Source organism: Capsella rubella, unplaced genomic scaffold (genome assembly GCF_000375325.1).
Source record: "Capsella rubella cultivar Monte Gargano unplaced genomic scaffold, Caprub1_0 scaffold_5, whole genome shotgun sequence".
Taxonomy (NCBI): domain Eukaryota; kingdom Viridiplantae; phylum Streptophyta; class Magnoliopsida; order Brassicales; family Brassicaceae; genus Capsella; species Capsella rubella.
Genome location: NW_006238919.1, coordinates 5,324,168 through 5,337,556, shown reverse-complemented (window position 1 = coordinate 5,337,556; position 13,389 = coordinate 5,324,168). Strand labels below are relative to the sequence as shown.

Genomic DNA, 13,389 nt, shown 5'->3' with positions numbered 1-13,389 from the left:
GTGGAAAGCTTAGACAGAACATATGCAACATTGGTCTGGTATTAGGCTAACCTTCATCTTGTAGCGATTCTTTGCTAAAGTGGAAAGCTTAAACAGAACATAGGCAACATTGGTCTTGTATGAGGCTAACCTTCATCTTGTAACGATTCTTTGCTAAAGTGGAAAGCTTAGACAGAACATAGGCAACATTGGTCTTGTATTAGGCTAACCTTCATCTTGTAGCGAATCTTTGCTAAAGTGGAAAGCTTAGACAGAACATAGGCAACATTGGTCTTGTATTAGGCTAACCTTCATCTTGTAGCGATTCTATGCTAAAGTAGAAAGCTTAGACAGAACATATGCAACATTGGTCTTGTATTAGGCTAACCTTCATCTTGTAGCGACTCATGTCAGATGTAATTTTGTAAATTTGCTAAGGATCTCGTACTTTGTTAAGGATCTAACAAATATGATTTTGTATGTGGATAATGGTCTATTAACATATTTTTAACACTACCAAATCTTCAATGTCCAGCATGACTACGTCATCTCCAGATGAATCTTTCCCTACATCACAAGAGGCTGGCGCAACGGGAGTATCAAAGACTGATGAATTTGATGTTAGGGCATTATTATCGGTGCAAGCGATCGGGCCGTGGGGCAATATTAAAAGCCCAAAAAATTAAAATAGTGTATTATTAAGCTGCATCCGCTTCTTATCGACGTGGCGCGCTGGGAGAGGGCAAAATGTTTCATTTTCTTTGGGTTTATAATTTATTCTTTTGTCAAAAGAAAGAAAAATCTCAATTCGATTTTATCCTCTTTCGAACGAACCCTAGAATCAGAGAGAACTCCGATTTAGTTTCAGAGAGAACTCCGATTTGTGATCTCTGCTCTGCCAAAGGAGAGGATTGAAACAACAAAAGGATTGAGAGATCTAGAGTGAACCATCTTTCTCTGTCACACAGTAACGATTGAGGGGAGTTTCTTGTTTTCTTCTCCGGGAGAAGTCACCGTCTTGACCGTGTCGTCTCACCGTCCCGTCTCGTCAGCAGCGTCTTCTGGATCTCGTCGTTTTCCTCCTCAGCGTCTATTAATCCTTCGTCTTTCTCCATCCTCCTCAGGTACATGCAAGTCTATTGTCAGTCTTGTTCTTCTTTTCTGAAGTTTCCTATTTTGCTTAATTCAACCTTGTTCTCTGTAAAGTTTACAATTGTTGATTCAACCATGTTCTTTGTAAAGTTTACAATTTTGCTTAAGCGTTGGAAATTTGGTGGTTTAGTTTGATGGCATTCGTATTTTCAGTTGTTTTTGTAACAATAAGTTGTGATTTGTACAAGTAATCATTGCTATGGTTTAGATCTGTTGTTTACAACTTGATAGAGGATTTGTATGTGGTGTCAGTATCATTGCTATGGTTTAGATCTGTTGTTATATTTCCAACTCGATGTAGGTTTACTGAGTTAACTTATAAGAAATATATTAGGTTTAAGAAAGGATATGATTAACCTTAATGCATATGATACTAGTGTTTTGATGAACCTTAAATATTTGTTGTTTTCTTTGTTTCTGAGGATTGTCTGTTTACGATAGCAAGGAAACCTCAATCGGATTCATACAACTCATTTGACTCCAAATTTAGAGGTATGTGAGTCAATCCTTTTAGTTCATAGTTAATGTATTACATGATCTTGAATGCGACCTTGATGAACTGTAAAAGAGATGTGAATTGAAGTATGTATTGAAGTATGGTGTCTTGGGATAAATTGTAGTTGTAAATGTGCTGTCTGAGCATGTACTATCTAGTTGTTAATTCTACCTGTATAGTGTAGTTTCTTTGTGATTGGTTCGTGATTGTAGTCATTGTTTTGCTTCATTGTGATGATAATTGTTTTCTTCCAATTACTTCTGAAGGAATCTATAATATAAGAACATTACAATTATTGTTTTAAAGTAAACCGTCTTCTATGCTTTGTCAACATTGTATATATAATAGCTTTCGATAATCTTGTGTTGTTCAGATATATTGTTCTGACATAAGTAATTGCCTTTATAGTTTAGAATTGATCTTCTTTGAAGAATATTAAAATTTACAGTTAAAACTTAACAATCTTCTTTGTTTTCTTCACTTAAAAGAATTAGAAACCTTTGTTAATGTTTAGAGAAGTATTTAGTTAATGATATTTGAATGTTGATTTGATTGAAGTAGGTAATTGACAGCTTAAACTTTTCTGTATTAACTCTACAAAGGCTCTTTATGAACTTTGTAGTAATTAACTTCTTCCATCTACCTTCTGAAGCTTAGAGATTTGATGCTCTCTTTCTTATCTCTCTTGAATCATCTCTCCTACTCTCGAATATCATTTCCCTTTTTTGGCTTCTTCTTTAAACCAATCTTTCTTCCTGATCATGTGCTTCTTCTTTAAACCTTCTGGTTAGGTTCTTCTTTCACCTTCTGGTTAGCTTCTTCTTTCACCTTCTGGTTAGCTTCTTCTTTCACCTTCTGGTTAGCTTCTTCTTTCACCTTCTGGTTAGGTTCTTCTTTCACCTTCTGGTTAGGTTCTTCTTTCACCTTCTGTTTTGGTTCTTCATTCACCTTCTGTTTTGTTTGTAACAAACCTTCTGTTTTTTCTTTTAACAAATCTGTTATCCTTCTGTTTCCTTCTTCTTTCACCTTCTGTTTTGCAAATTCTTAATTAGTCATGTTTGGCTTATTCTTTCATTCTCTGATTTGCTTCTTCTTTCACCTTCTGTTTGGCTTTGTCTTTCATTCCTTGATTGGCTTCTTCTTTCATTCTCTGATTTTAATCTTTCAATTTATGTTTTGGTACTTCTTTCAACCTTTCTTTTTGCTTCTTCTGCAACCAAACTTTGAAAATGGATTCAAACAATCCTTATGGGGGTTCACCTGGGCACTTTAGCTTAAACAATTTCCCTTATGACAGCTTCTCCCAAAATGTCAACTTTGGGTCTACTCCTCCCACCCAATTCCCACCTTTTAGCCAACAACCATCTCAAGGCTGCCAAAACCCTTCTCCTAACCAAAACCCTTCTCTTAGCCAAAACCCTTCTCCTAACCAGAACCCTTCTCCTAACCAAAACCCTTCTCCTAATCAAAACCCAAATCCATCTAGGGAGAGACGGCAGTGGAACACTTCTGATGATCTTGTTTTGATCAATGGGTGGCTAAACACATCAAAGGATGAGATTGTGGGCAATGACCAAAGGTCAGGGACCTTTTGGAAAAGGATTTCTGACTATTATGGAGCTAGTCAGCATGTGTTGAATGGTGCAGAACGAAGACTGCCTGATCATTGCAAGCAGAGATGGGGAAGGATAAGCAAAGAGGCCAGCCACTTCTGTGGAGCTTATGGTACTGCTGAGGCTGAAAAGGCAAGTGGCATGAATGATGTAGACGTTCTCAAGAATGCTCATACAATCTACATGTCACTTTACCAGAAGAAGATTGGTCTCGAGCATGCTTGGGTGGAGTTGAGACAGGAACAGAAATGGTGTAGTCTATGTGTTATGAACCCTACTAGCAACACATCAAGCAAGAGAAGGAGAGGTGAGGATGCTCCACCATCTTGTGGTTCGATTGCAAATGAAACAGAGAGCAGACCCAAAGCAGTGAAGGCAATGAAAGGTAAAAGGTTTAGGGGAAAAGATAAAGCTCTACCAGTTAAAGACTATCCTCAGCTGTGGGAGAACAAAGAGAAGGATAACGATGCAAAGATAAAACTCCAAAAGCTGGCAATTCTTGACACTCTAATTGCCAAGACCCAGCCATTGGATGAAGATGAACTTGCTCTGAAGAAAAATCTCATGGCATAGCTTTTCTAAGTAGCTAAATTAGGTTTAATGAACCATGTCTAATAACATGTCTTGTTTAATATCTATTCTAAGTACTTATGTGTAATGAATCAGTTGTGTTTTCTTTTTGATGAATCTGCTGTGAAATATGTGTAATGAATCAGTTGTGGTTTTTGTGTAATGAATCAGATGTATCTTCTGTTTAATGAATCAGACAAGTTTTATGTGTATTGAACATGTTGTGTAATGAGTATGTTGTGCTACCTGATATGTGATTGGATAGGATTGTATGAGTTGTATTAATCAAAATGAGATCCGAGAAGGTGATAATTATGTTGTGTATTGAACTGTATTGGTAAGTCATTATAGCTTACTCATTGTGTATAGCCTAGTGAATGTATATAACTGGTTTAATCTTGGTTGGTTTATGGAATCAAGTCTGCTTGGTTTAATCTTGGTCATTTCTCTGTTTATATGATGCTGTTGGTTTCTGTTTCATATGATGATGTTGTTCCTGATGTATGATGATATGTGTATGAGTTAGTTTCTGTTTCATATGATGCTGTTGGATTATGTTCTTGGTCATTTCTGTGTTTATATGATGCTGTTGGTTTCTGTTTCATATGATGCTGTTGGTTTCTGTTCTTGGTCATTTATGTGTTTATATGATGCTGTTGGTTTCTGTTTCATATGATGCTGTTGTTCCTGATGTATGATGATATGTGTATGAGTTGGTTTCTGTTTCATATGATGCTGTTGGTTTATGTTCTTAGTCATTTCCGTGTCAATATAATGCTGTTGGTTTCTGTTTCATATGATGCTGTTGGTTTTTGATGTATGATGTATGTTTCATGTTCATATCGTCTTTCTTACTTATGTTAGTCTGTTTTCAGGTGAAGCTATCAATGGGGAAAGATTATTCTTACTCTTGGGATTCATCAGACGAGCAAAGTCACCACTACACAGAGGACACTGTAGACATGGAGACTCAAGCATACATATTGATGGATGAAGGTCATAGTGCATATAACATGGTGGATAGAACTGAACCAGAGATTGAGGTTGGCTTCCCCAACCTCTGTTATTGTGGTGGGCAGCCTCTACTGAAGACATCTTACACCCGTAATGATCCAGGGAGAAAGTATGTGTCTGTTTATGATTTATGTTTCTAATTACATCTTACTTATGAGAGTTTTCAATAATATAAGGGTTTTGTGTTTCCCAGGTACTTCACGTGCGAGAATGTTGGTGATGGAAATATGCATCTCCACAAGTGGTGGGATGTTGCTGTGATGGAAGAGATGACTGAAAGGGCCAGAGTTGTTAAAGAGATGAGAGAACAAGAGAGTAAAAGTGAGGAGAATGTTGTTAAGCTTCAGAAGCTAGTAGAGAAGTTGGGAGATGAGTTGCAGAGAAGTAGAGTAACATTAAGAATGGTTCTTGGTGTCAGCTTTTGTGTTTTGCCATTTTGATTTCAATAGTTGGTTTAAGTAGGTTGTAAATTGTATTATGGCAAATACTTTTCAGACTTGTTTGATGCTCCCTTGTACTATAGATGGTAAGAACAGTCTTGTTGCAATGAATCGATAGTTGTCACTTTATGAGTCACATGACTTTGTATTCCTCTGATAATTGAAAGAGAAGAATCGATTAATGCCACTTTATGTGAGTGTATATTTTTTTTTCTATCTTTGTTCACATTATTTACTAGTCCACTACATGGCCGAGACACGAATCACATGTGTTTGTATGTTTCTCTCATGACAATCCTATATAATCCCCTTCTTCTTTCAACACTTAAACCACAATCTACTCTCTCTCATTTCCTTTATATATCGTTCTCTTCTCGTTCGTCATCATCGACATTATATACTTTTTATAAACTTATTCTTTTGATTGTCAAACAATTTTCATTATCATTATAACTCTAATAATGATGATGATTTTGACAAATATTATCAAGACCTATTTGATAATCAAGTAGATGCGACATTGGAAGATATACCGTCGGAAAGAAAAAAACGGACGTATATCGAAAGAAATCGGGAAGAAGGCCACGAACGTTTGTTGAACGATTATTTTTCTGATAAACCAACTTACCCGGATAGGCTATTTCGAAGACGGTTTCGAATGAACAAACCATTGTTCCTCCGTATTGTCAATCGTCTTTAAGAAGAAGTTGAATATTTTCAACCAAAAAAAGATGCAACATTCCAAAATGGTATATCACCCCTCCAAAAATGTACTGCAGCAATTCGACTTTTAGCATACGGGGGTGGGGCAGACACTTTTGACGAATATATACGTCTTGGTCAAACCACGGCTCGCAAGTGTTTGGAAAATTTTATCGTCGGAATTGTTGACTTGTTTGGCGATGAATACCTAAGGCGCCCTACACAAGAAGATCTCGAAAGGTTACTTTATATTGGAGAACAACGGGGTTTTCCAGGGATGGTTGGGAGCATTGATTGTATGCATTGGGGGTGGAAAATTATCCAACCGCGTGGAAGGGTATGTATTCTCGAGGAACCGGAAAGCTAACTATTGTTTTGGAGGCGGTTGCTTCACAAGATCTCTAGATATGGCACGCGTTTTTTGGAGCACCAGGTACTTGTAATGATTTAAATGTTCTTGATCAATCACCGGTATTTAATGACATTATACCAGGTCAAGCCCCTCAAGCAAACTACTATGTCAACGGAAGGGAGTATAACATGACTTACTATCTTACGGATGGTATTTATCCCAACTGGGCGACATTTATTCAATCCATCCGACTACCACAAACCCCGAAACATTCTTTGTTTGCAAAACGTCAAGAATCTGCATGGAAAGATGTTGAGCGTGCATTTGGAGTCCTTCAAGCAAGGTTCGCCATGGTTAAGAATCCATGTCTTCTATGGGAAAAAGGAAAAATCGCTTATATTATGAGAGCATGTCTCATACTTCATAATATGATTGTTGAAGATGAACGACATTCATACACTCTCTTTGACAACCAAGAATTCGAAGAAGGTGCCCCAGATATAACGTTTTCGAAAAACATGGCTACAAATCTCGACGGTATAGGTGATCGTCGCAGAAGAATACGTGATAAACAAGCACATCACCAATTAAAAGAGGATTTGATTGAGAATATATGGACAAAATTTAGACATCTTCCAAATGATTAAAAACGTTTATAAACTTTTTATCATTTAAATAAAATGTTAAGTGCTTTCATTTCTATTGTTGTATCTTTTTAAGTTTATGTTTTTAATTTTTAAGTTTGTATCTTTGATGTTTCTAATTTGTATCTTTTTTTTAGTTTTTTTTTTAATAATTATTAATTTAATTAATAAAAATTTTAATTAGTTTTACATTATTTTATTATTATAATTTTAAGAACCTACAGGTTCAACCAATAACTATCACATTTTGTTTGGTTCTTAAATTAACTATTATATTATTAATATATTAAACATCCCCTAAGAACCATCTTTGGGGTTATGCCCATAATGACGCTCTTAGTGTGCCAACTAATCATGCTGTTGTTACTAAGCCAACTAATCATGCTGATGTTACTAAGCCAACTGATCCTGCTGCTGTTACTAAGCCAACTAATCATGCTGCTGTTACTAAGCCAACTAATCCTGCTGCTGTTACTAAGCCAACTAATCCTGTTGCTGTTACAAAGCCAACTAATCATACTGTTGTTACTAAGCCAACTAATCATGCTGCTGTTACTAAGCCAACTAATCATGCTGCTGTTACTGTGCCAACTAATCATGCTGCTGTTACTAAGCCAACTAATCATGCTGCTGTTACTGTGCCAACTAATGTCTCTCAAAGAGGTGTGTCAAGGTTTTATGATTCAAGAGCAAAAGAAAGCACTAGAAAAGGGTTCAAAGAGAGGTTAGAGTATGGGAGAGGTGCACTTACAGAGGCTGATATAGCTCACCACCGACATGTAGTTGAAGAGTCTGTCAGATGTTTTAATCATCCTCCATTTCAGTTTTATCGCATATATAATAAACAGTGTGATAACAGTACCATGTCTTCAGTTTCCAGCACAGTTTCATCATCTTCACTGGATAAAGAACATCCTGCTGCTGTATTTGTACCAGCTCTTGTCTCTCAGAGAGGTTTGTCAAAGTTTTCTGACTCAGTAGTAAAAGAAAGTAGTAGGAAAGGGTTCAAAGAGAGCTTATAGTATGAGCAAGGTGAAGTTTCAGAGTCTGCTATGGCTCACTTTCGAAGTGTCGCGGAGGAAAAATGTGCTCTACGAGTTTGGTTACTGGAAAATCAATCTACTACTTCTGTTAGGGACAACTCTTCCTGCAATAATAAGAAGAAAGCAGAGAAGCTGGACGAGAAAATCCAAAATTCTTATGGTCATGAACAGTTTGGAAAAGAAAAGCGTGCTGAAGTCTCTGTACCAGAAAAGGTAGTAGGTTTGTTCCCAGAGAAGTTAGCACATGAGTGGATGCGAAACATTGACTTTATACTCGATCTCCCTGCAGATCTAGTGGAGAACATTGTCAATAAGCTTCCTTTAAAATCACTTTTGAGGTTTCAAGTTACTTGTAAGGGCTGGGGAACTCTCTTCAAAGAAAACAGATTCATCTATGCACATCTGGAAAGCAGCCACAAATACCCATCCTTTCTTCACGCAAGAGACTCTTCCAAAATATGGATGTTAGAAAACTTTGATCCATCTCCTTTATATTTCAAACTGTTTGATTTCCGAGGAGAACATATCAGAGGTATGTCAGCCTGTGATGGATTGATTTTTTTCAACACCTTTTCTCGCAAAATTGCAACCTGGAACTGCAACTTAGAGGTAACTGGATGGCTAGCCAATAGAGAGTATATGTCCATCAATGACTGGTACAGCCTTGGACGCACGAGAGACATGATATACAAGGTTTTAAGATTCAATATTTTCGATCGCTATGATGATGATGATTGTGTTGACTATACACCTGAAGCAGAGGTATATAATGTCAGTTCACGTAGGTGGAAATCTGTAGAGATGGCTGAAACTTGGAATCTGTATAGACACAAGTTTTTCGTGGTATCACTGCGAGGAAACTCTTTTCGGTTGGCTTACTGGTTTGAGAGCAACGAAGTATTTGTGCAGTCATTCAAATTTTCTGCTGAATTGTTTATACCGATAAGACTTCCTATACTAGTGAAGTCTTAGGACGAAAGTACAGCAGGTTTATCGTGTTTCCAAGGAAACAAAATCTCTCTCCTTTATCAAAAACTCAGAGAATATACTGAGCTTTGGGTTACCAACAGAGTTAGAGATGAGGATCAGGTTTCAGCTTGGAAGAAACTTTTCATCATCACTATTGCACATCCTCTCATTGATCATCCTTCAACATATTTCGCCAACCTAAACAACATCACAATATTCTCTGAAGAAGTAACAGCAGATGATGATGATGTTCATATCAACTTGATGAAAATCTCACAAAGTGGGGTGGAACAAACAGAGGTACAAAGGTATAAACATTCACATAGTTGTGCCCCTTCAAAGAGCTGTGTTTACTTTCAAAGTCTGGTTCCTGTACCAGTTGAGTTTGATTTCAACAAACAGATCTAAGTATATGATTGTGATGTTCTGTTCTCATGCAAATGTTGTGTTCTTTCAGGATTCTAAGATGGGATAGGTAGTTTGGATCAGTTCAGAGGTTTGGTAAGTTTCAAATATGTTCTTGAGAAGGATTTGTCTTTAAATCCATGAGGTCGGGTCTTTGTTTGTTGTATAATGTGGGAGGCTGAATAATATTATTAGAGAGTGAGATTACATTATATAGTGATAGTATAAGGGAGTTTAGGGCTACTCTACACTAATATATTTACATACGTATCCTTTACATATATATATCTCCTATACACCCCCTCAAGATAGAGGGGCTTGAGTCACTCCAATCTTGTAAAACAGCTCTTTGGACTTTGGACAATTAGTGGCTTGGTGAGAGCATCCGCAAGTTGATCGTCTGTGGAGATGTGGACCACACAGAGTGCACCAGACTGGACCTGTTCACGAACAAATGGTAGTCAATCGCGATGTGCTTCATACGTGAATGGAAGACCGGATTTGCCGACAAGTACGTAGCTCCTATATTATCACAATACAGCACGGGAGCTTTTGTTAACTTGATACCAAGCTCCGTAAGTAAGAAGCGAATCCAAATAAGCTCGGATGTCGCATTCGCCACCGCTCGATACTATGATTCCGTGGATGAGCGGGAGACGCCTTTTTGTTTCTGGGATGACCATGAAATGGGAGTGCTTCCAAGGTAGATGATATACGCATTTGTGGAGATCATGTTCGCCTTATCTCCTCCCCAAGTAGCATCAGAGAAAGCATGAAGAGAAAGGAGTGTCTTTGCATGAAGAAAAATACCATGAGAGACGGTTCCTGCTAAGTACCGGAGAACCCGTTTCGCGGCCTGCCAATGGACATCCGTCGGAGCATGCATAAATTGGGATAATCTGTTGACAGCAAACGCAATGTCGGGACGCGTCAAGGATAAGTATTAGAGACTTCCCACAACCATACGATAATCGGATGGTTTGTCAAACGGATTTCCCGTGTGTAGCATCAAGACCGGTGTCGGAGACATGGGTGTAGACATCGGATTCGCATTCAGCATGTTCGTCTTTGTGAGAAGGTCCACAATATATTTCTTTTGCATAAGATGCATACCTTTGGACGTACGGGTAGCCTCAATACCCAGGAAGTACCGCAAATCTGTTGGCTCATTCAAGGAGAACTTCTTAGCGAGAGCATCAATGAAGCTAGCAATGAACCCATTATTGTTTCCGGTGACAATAATATCATCAACATAAACCAACGTGTATAGTATATGGGTACCACGAATCTAGATGAACACCAATGTATCCGCAAGAGAGTTATAAAATCCCATACGGAGTAGATAACTTTTCAACTCTTGATACCACGCGCATGATGCTTATTTAAGACCGTAATGCGCCTTGTTGAGACGACACACATAAGTAGGACGATCTTTATCTATAAAACCAGGAGGTTGCGTGACATAAACTTCCTCTTTGAGAGTTCCGTGAAGAAACGCATTATTCACATCAAGCTGCTTAATACACGACGACTGAGACACGGCCAACTGTAAAACCGTACAAATAGTGACTGATTTTACAACCGGGCTGAATGTCTCTTGATAGTCAATGCCATATTGTTGATTAAACCCCCTTGCGACCAACCTAGCCTTGTACCTGTCACGCAAACCATTAGGCAAGTACGTTAGAGTAAAAATTCATTTGGTTGGTATGACATTTTGACCCGGTTTAGGAGGAACCAGATCAAATGTGTGGTTACGAATTTGTGCATTCAGCTCCTCTCCCATTGCTTGGCGCCATTTCTCATCTCGCATAGGGTCATTTTTGTTGAGGTTATGGCGGAGAGGGTCATTTTTGTTGACGGACGAACAATGTTGTTCTTCCGTCTGGTTTGCATCGGGTGAGTGTTGATTGGTGGAGGAGGCGGTGGTGCGGGTTGGTGTTGTGGTGGTTGATTTTGTGGAGCTTGAGGTTGAGAAGTAGGTGATGATATGGTGTTGGATGTGTCGGTGTCGAATGGGGAAGAAGCCAATGGATTGGTTGTGGTCGGGCTTGGGTCTGGTTGGGCTTGTGCATTGCTAGACGATGATGGGCCTGTAGAATTCGATCGGCCCATTTGGCTATTATCTTCCTCATCTCTCGGTACTCCATTATCACGAGACAAGGGAGAAATGGCGAGAGACTCAGACGGCGACGGACAGGGAAGTATCGAGACCGGGGGAGAGGGAGCACGAGCATTGACGAGTGGCACTGAAACAAACGAAGGCTGAGCACACGAGGAGGAAAACGAGTTTTCTGGTTCTGTTTGAGGAGATGACTTGGGTTGCAAGGAAGCGAAGGGAAAGCTGGACTCAACGAATTGCACATGACGAGAGACGTACACACGGCCAGAACTGATATCAAGACACAAATAAGCACTTTGTGTCAATGAATATCCCATAAAAACAGACGGCATGGATCGATCTTGAAGTTTATGAGTCGTGTACGGTCTGATCCATGGAAAGCAAAAGCTTCCAAACACTCGAAGCTTCAAGTAATTTGGTGGTTGTTGAAAAAGTTTCTCATAAGGTGAGACATTACCAATGACTGAAGACGGCATTCGATTGATGAGGTACACCGCCGTTGCAAACGCATAAGGCCAATATTTTTTCGGAACCGTTGCTTGGTGAAGAAGTGTAAGCCTGGTTTCAACGATGTGACGATGTTTGCGCTCAAAAATTCCGTTAAGCTCTGGCGTATGAGGAGGTGTAGTTAGATGAGAGATCCCATGTGTAGACAAAAATTCTCGCAATGCGATGAATTCACCTCCATTATCCGAGTAGAACGTTCCTATTTTGCTTTGAAACTTGTTTTCCGCCAGTGATTTGAACGCCATGAACGTAGCCTTAACTTGTGATTTTTGCATCAGCCGATAGAGCCATGTAAATCGTGTAAAATGATCCACAAGCACCAAATAATACTTGAAATTGTCACTTGAAGTAAGAGGAGACATCCAGACATCAGAAAAAATATATTGATGTGGTTTTGTGGAAGTGATAGTGTTTGTATAAAATGGAAGTTTATGGTTTTTATTGATAAGACAATGAGAACAAGGAAAAAGTTTATCTTGGGAATCAGAACAAGGTAAAGAAAAATTTGAAACAATTGTTTTTAAAATAGGTGGAGAAGGATGGCCAAGTCTTGAATGCCATGAAGGAAGAGAAGCTTTTGGTGATGGAGAAGCAAATAAAGAGGAGATGGACTGATTTTTCGGAAATTCCACAGACACTTGATTAGCATTGCACAAACGGTAAACGGATATAAGTTTTTTAGCAAGGTTAGGTACATAGAGGACATCATTTAAAAGAAGGTTTTTTCGAGGGAGTGGGAAGGAAAGTGGAACCCGTATGCGAGATATTGAGACCGGAGCCATCAGCAATGGTCACTTCTTCTCCACCACTGTAGAGTTGATGAAGCGCAAGGTTGTTCAAGTCTGTCGTGAGGTGATGCGTCGCACCGGAGTCCATGAGCCAATTGTTATTCGCATTTGGAGTCATGGCTGTAGCCATATTCGCGCGAGGCTGCCACTGGACTGGCGAGAGAGACGACTGAGGAGGAGACACAAACTGAGCCCCAGCAAGTTGAAGTTGGGAACACCGACATGCACTCCACAGAGCTGACAACGCTCTTGATAACCACGGGATTGGGTAGAGTCCGGACGAGGTTGATACTATTGTTGTTGTTGTTGCCAGTTTTGTTGTCCCCGTCCTTGTCCATAGGAACGAGACGAGCCACGACCTTGACCACTGTTCTTGTTGCCACGGTACTGAACCGCATTTGCAGACACAAGAAGTGAGGGAGACGTCTCCACCGCACCTCTTGATTTCTCAGTTTCTCTAGAACCTCGGGGAGAGAAGGACAGCGTTCACGTCCCTTAATCTGATCCACCACACGTTTGTACTCCTCGGGAAGGCCAGCTAAGATCTTCTCTATTTGATCTTCCATTGCCATAGGCTGACCTAGGTGAGCCAA

General features: G+C 39.2%; 1 protein-coding gene and 1 pseudogene across 1 annotated transcript; both read left to right on the top strand.

Annotated features, from left to right (window-relative positions):
- The first annotated feature begins 2,856 nt into the window (after window positions 1–2,856).
- On the top strand, window positions 2,857–3,813 carry LOC111830619 (glutathione S-transferase T3-like). Its single transcript, XM_023783103.1, has one exon. The coding sequence runs from the start codon at window positions 2,857–2,859 to the stop codon at window positions 3,811–3,813; it is 957 nt and encodes a 318-aa protein (XP_023638871.1).
- Window positions 3,814–5,084: 1,271 nt separating this feature from the next.
- Window positions 5,085–6,965, top strand: LOC111830618 (annotated as a pseudogene).
- Window positions 6,966–13,389: the final 6,424 nt, after the last annotated feature.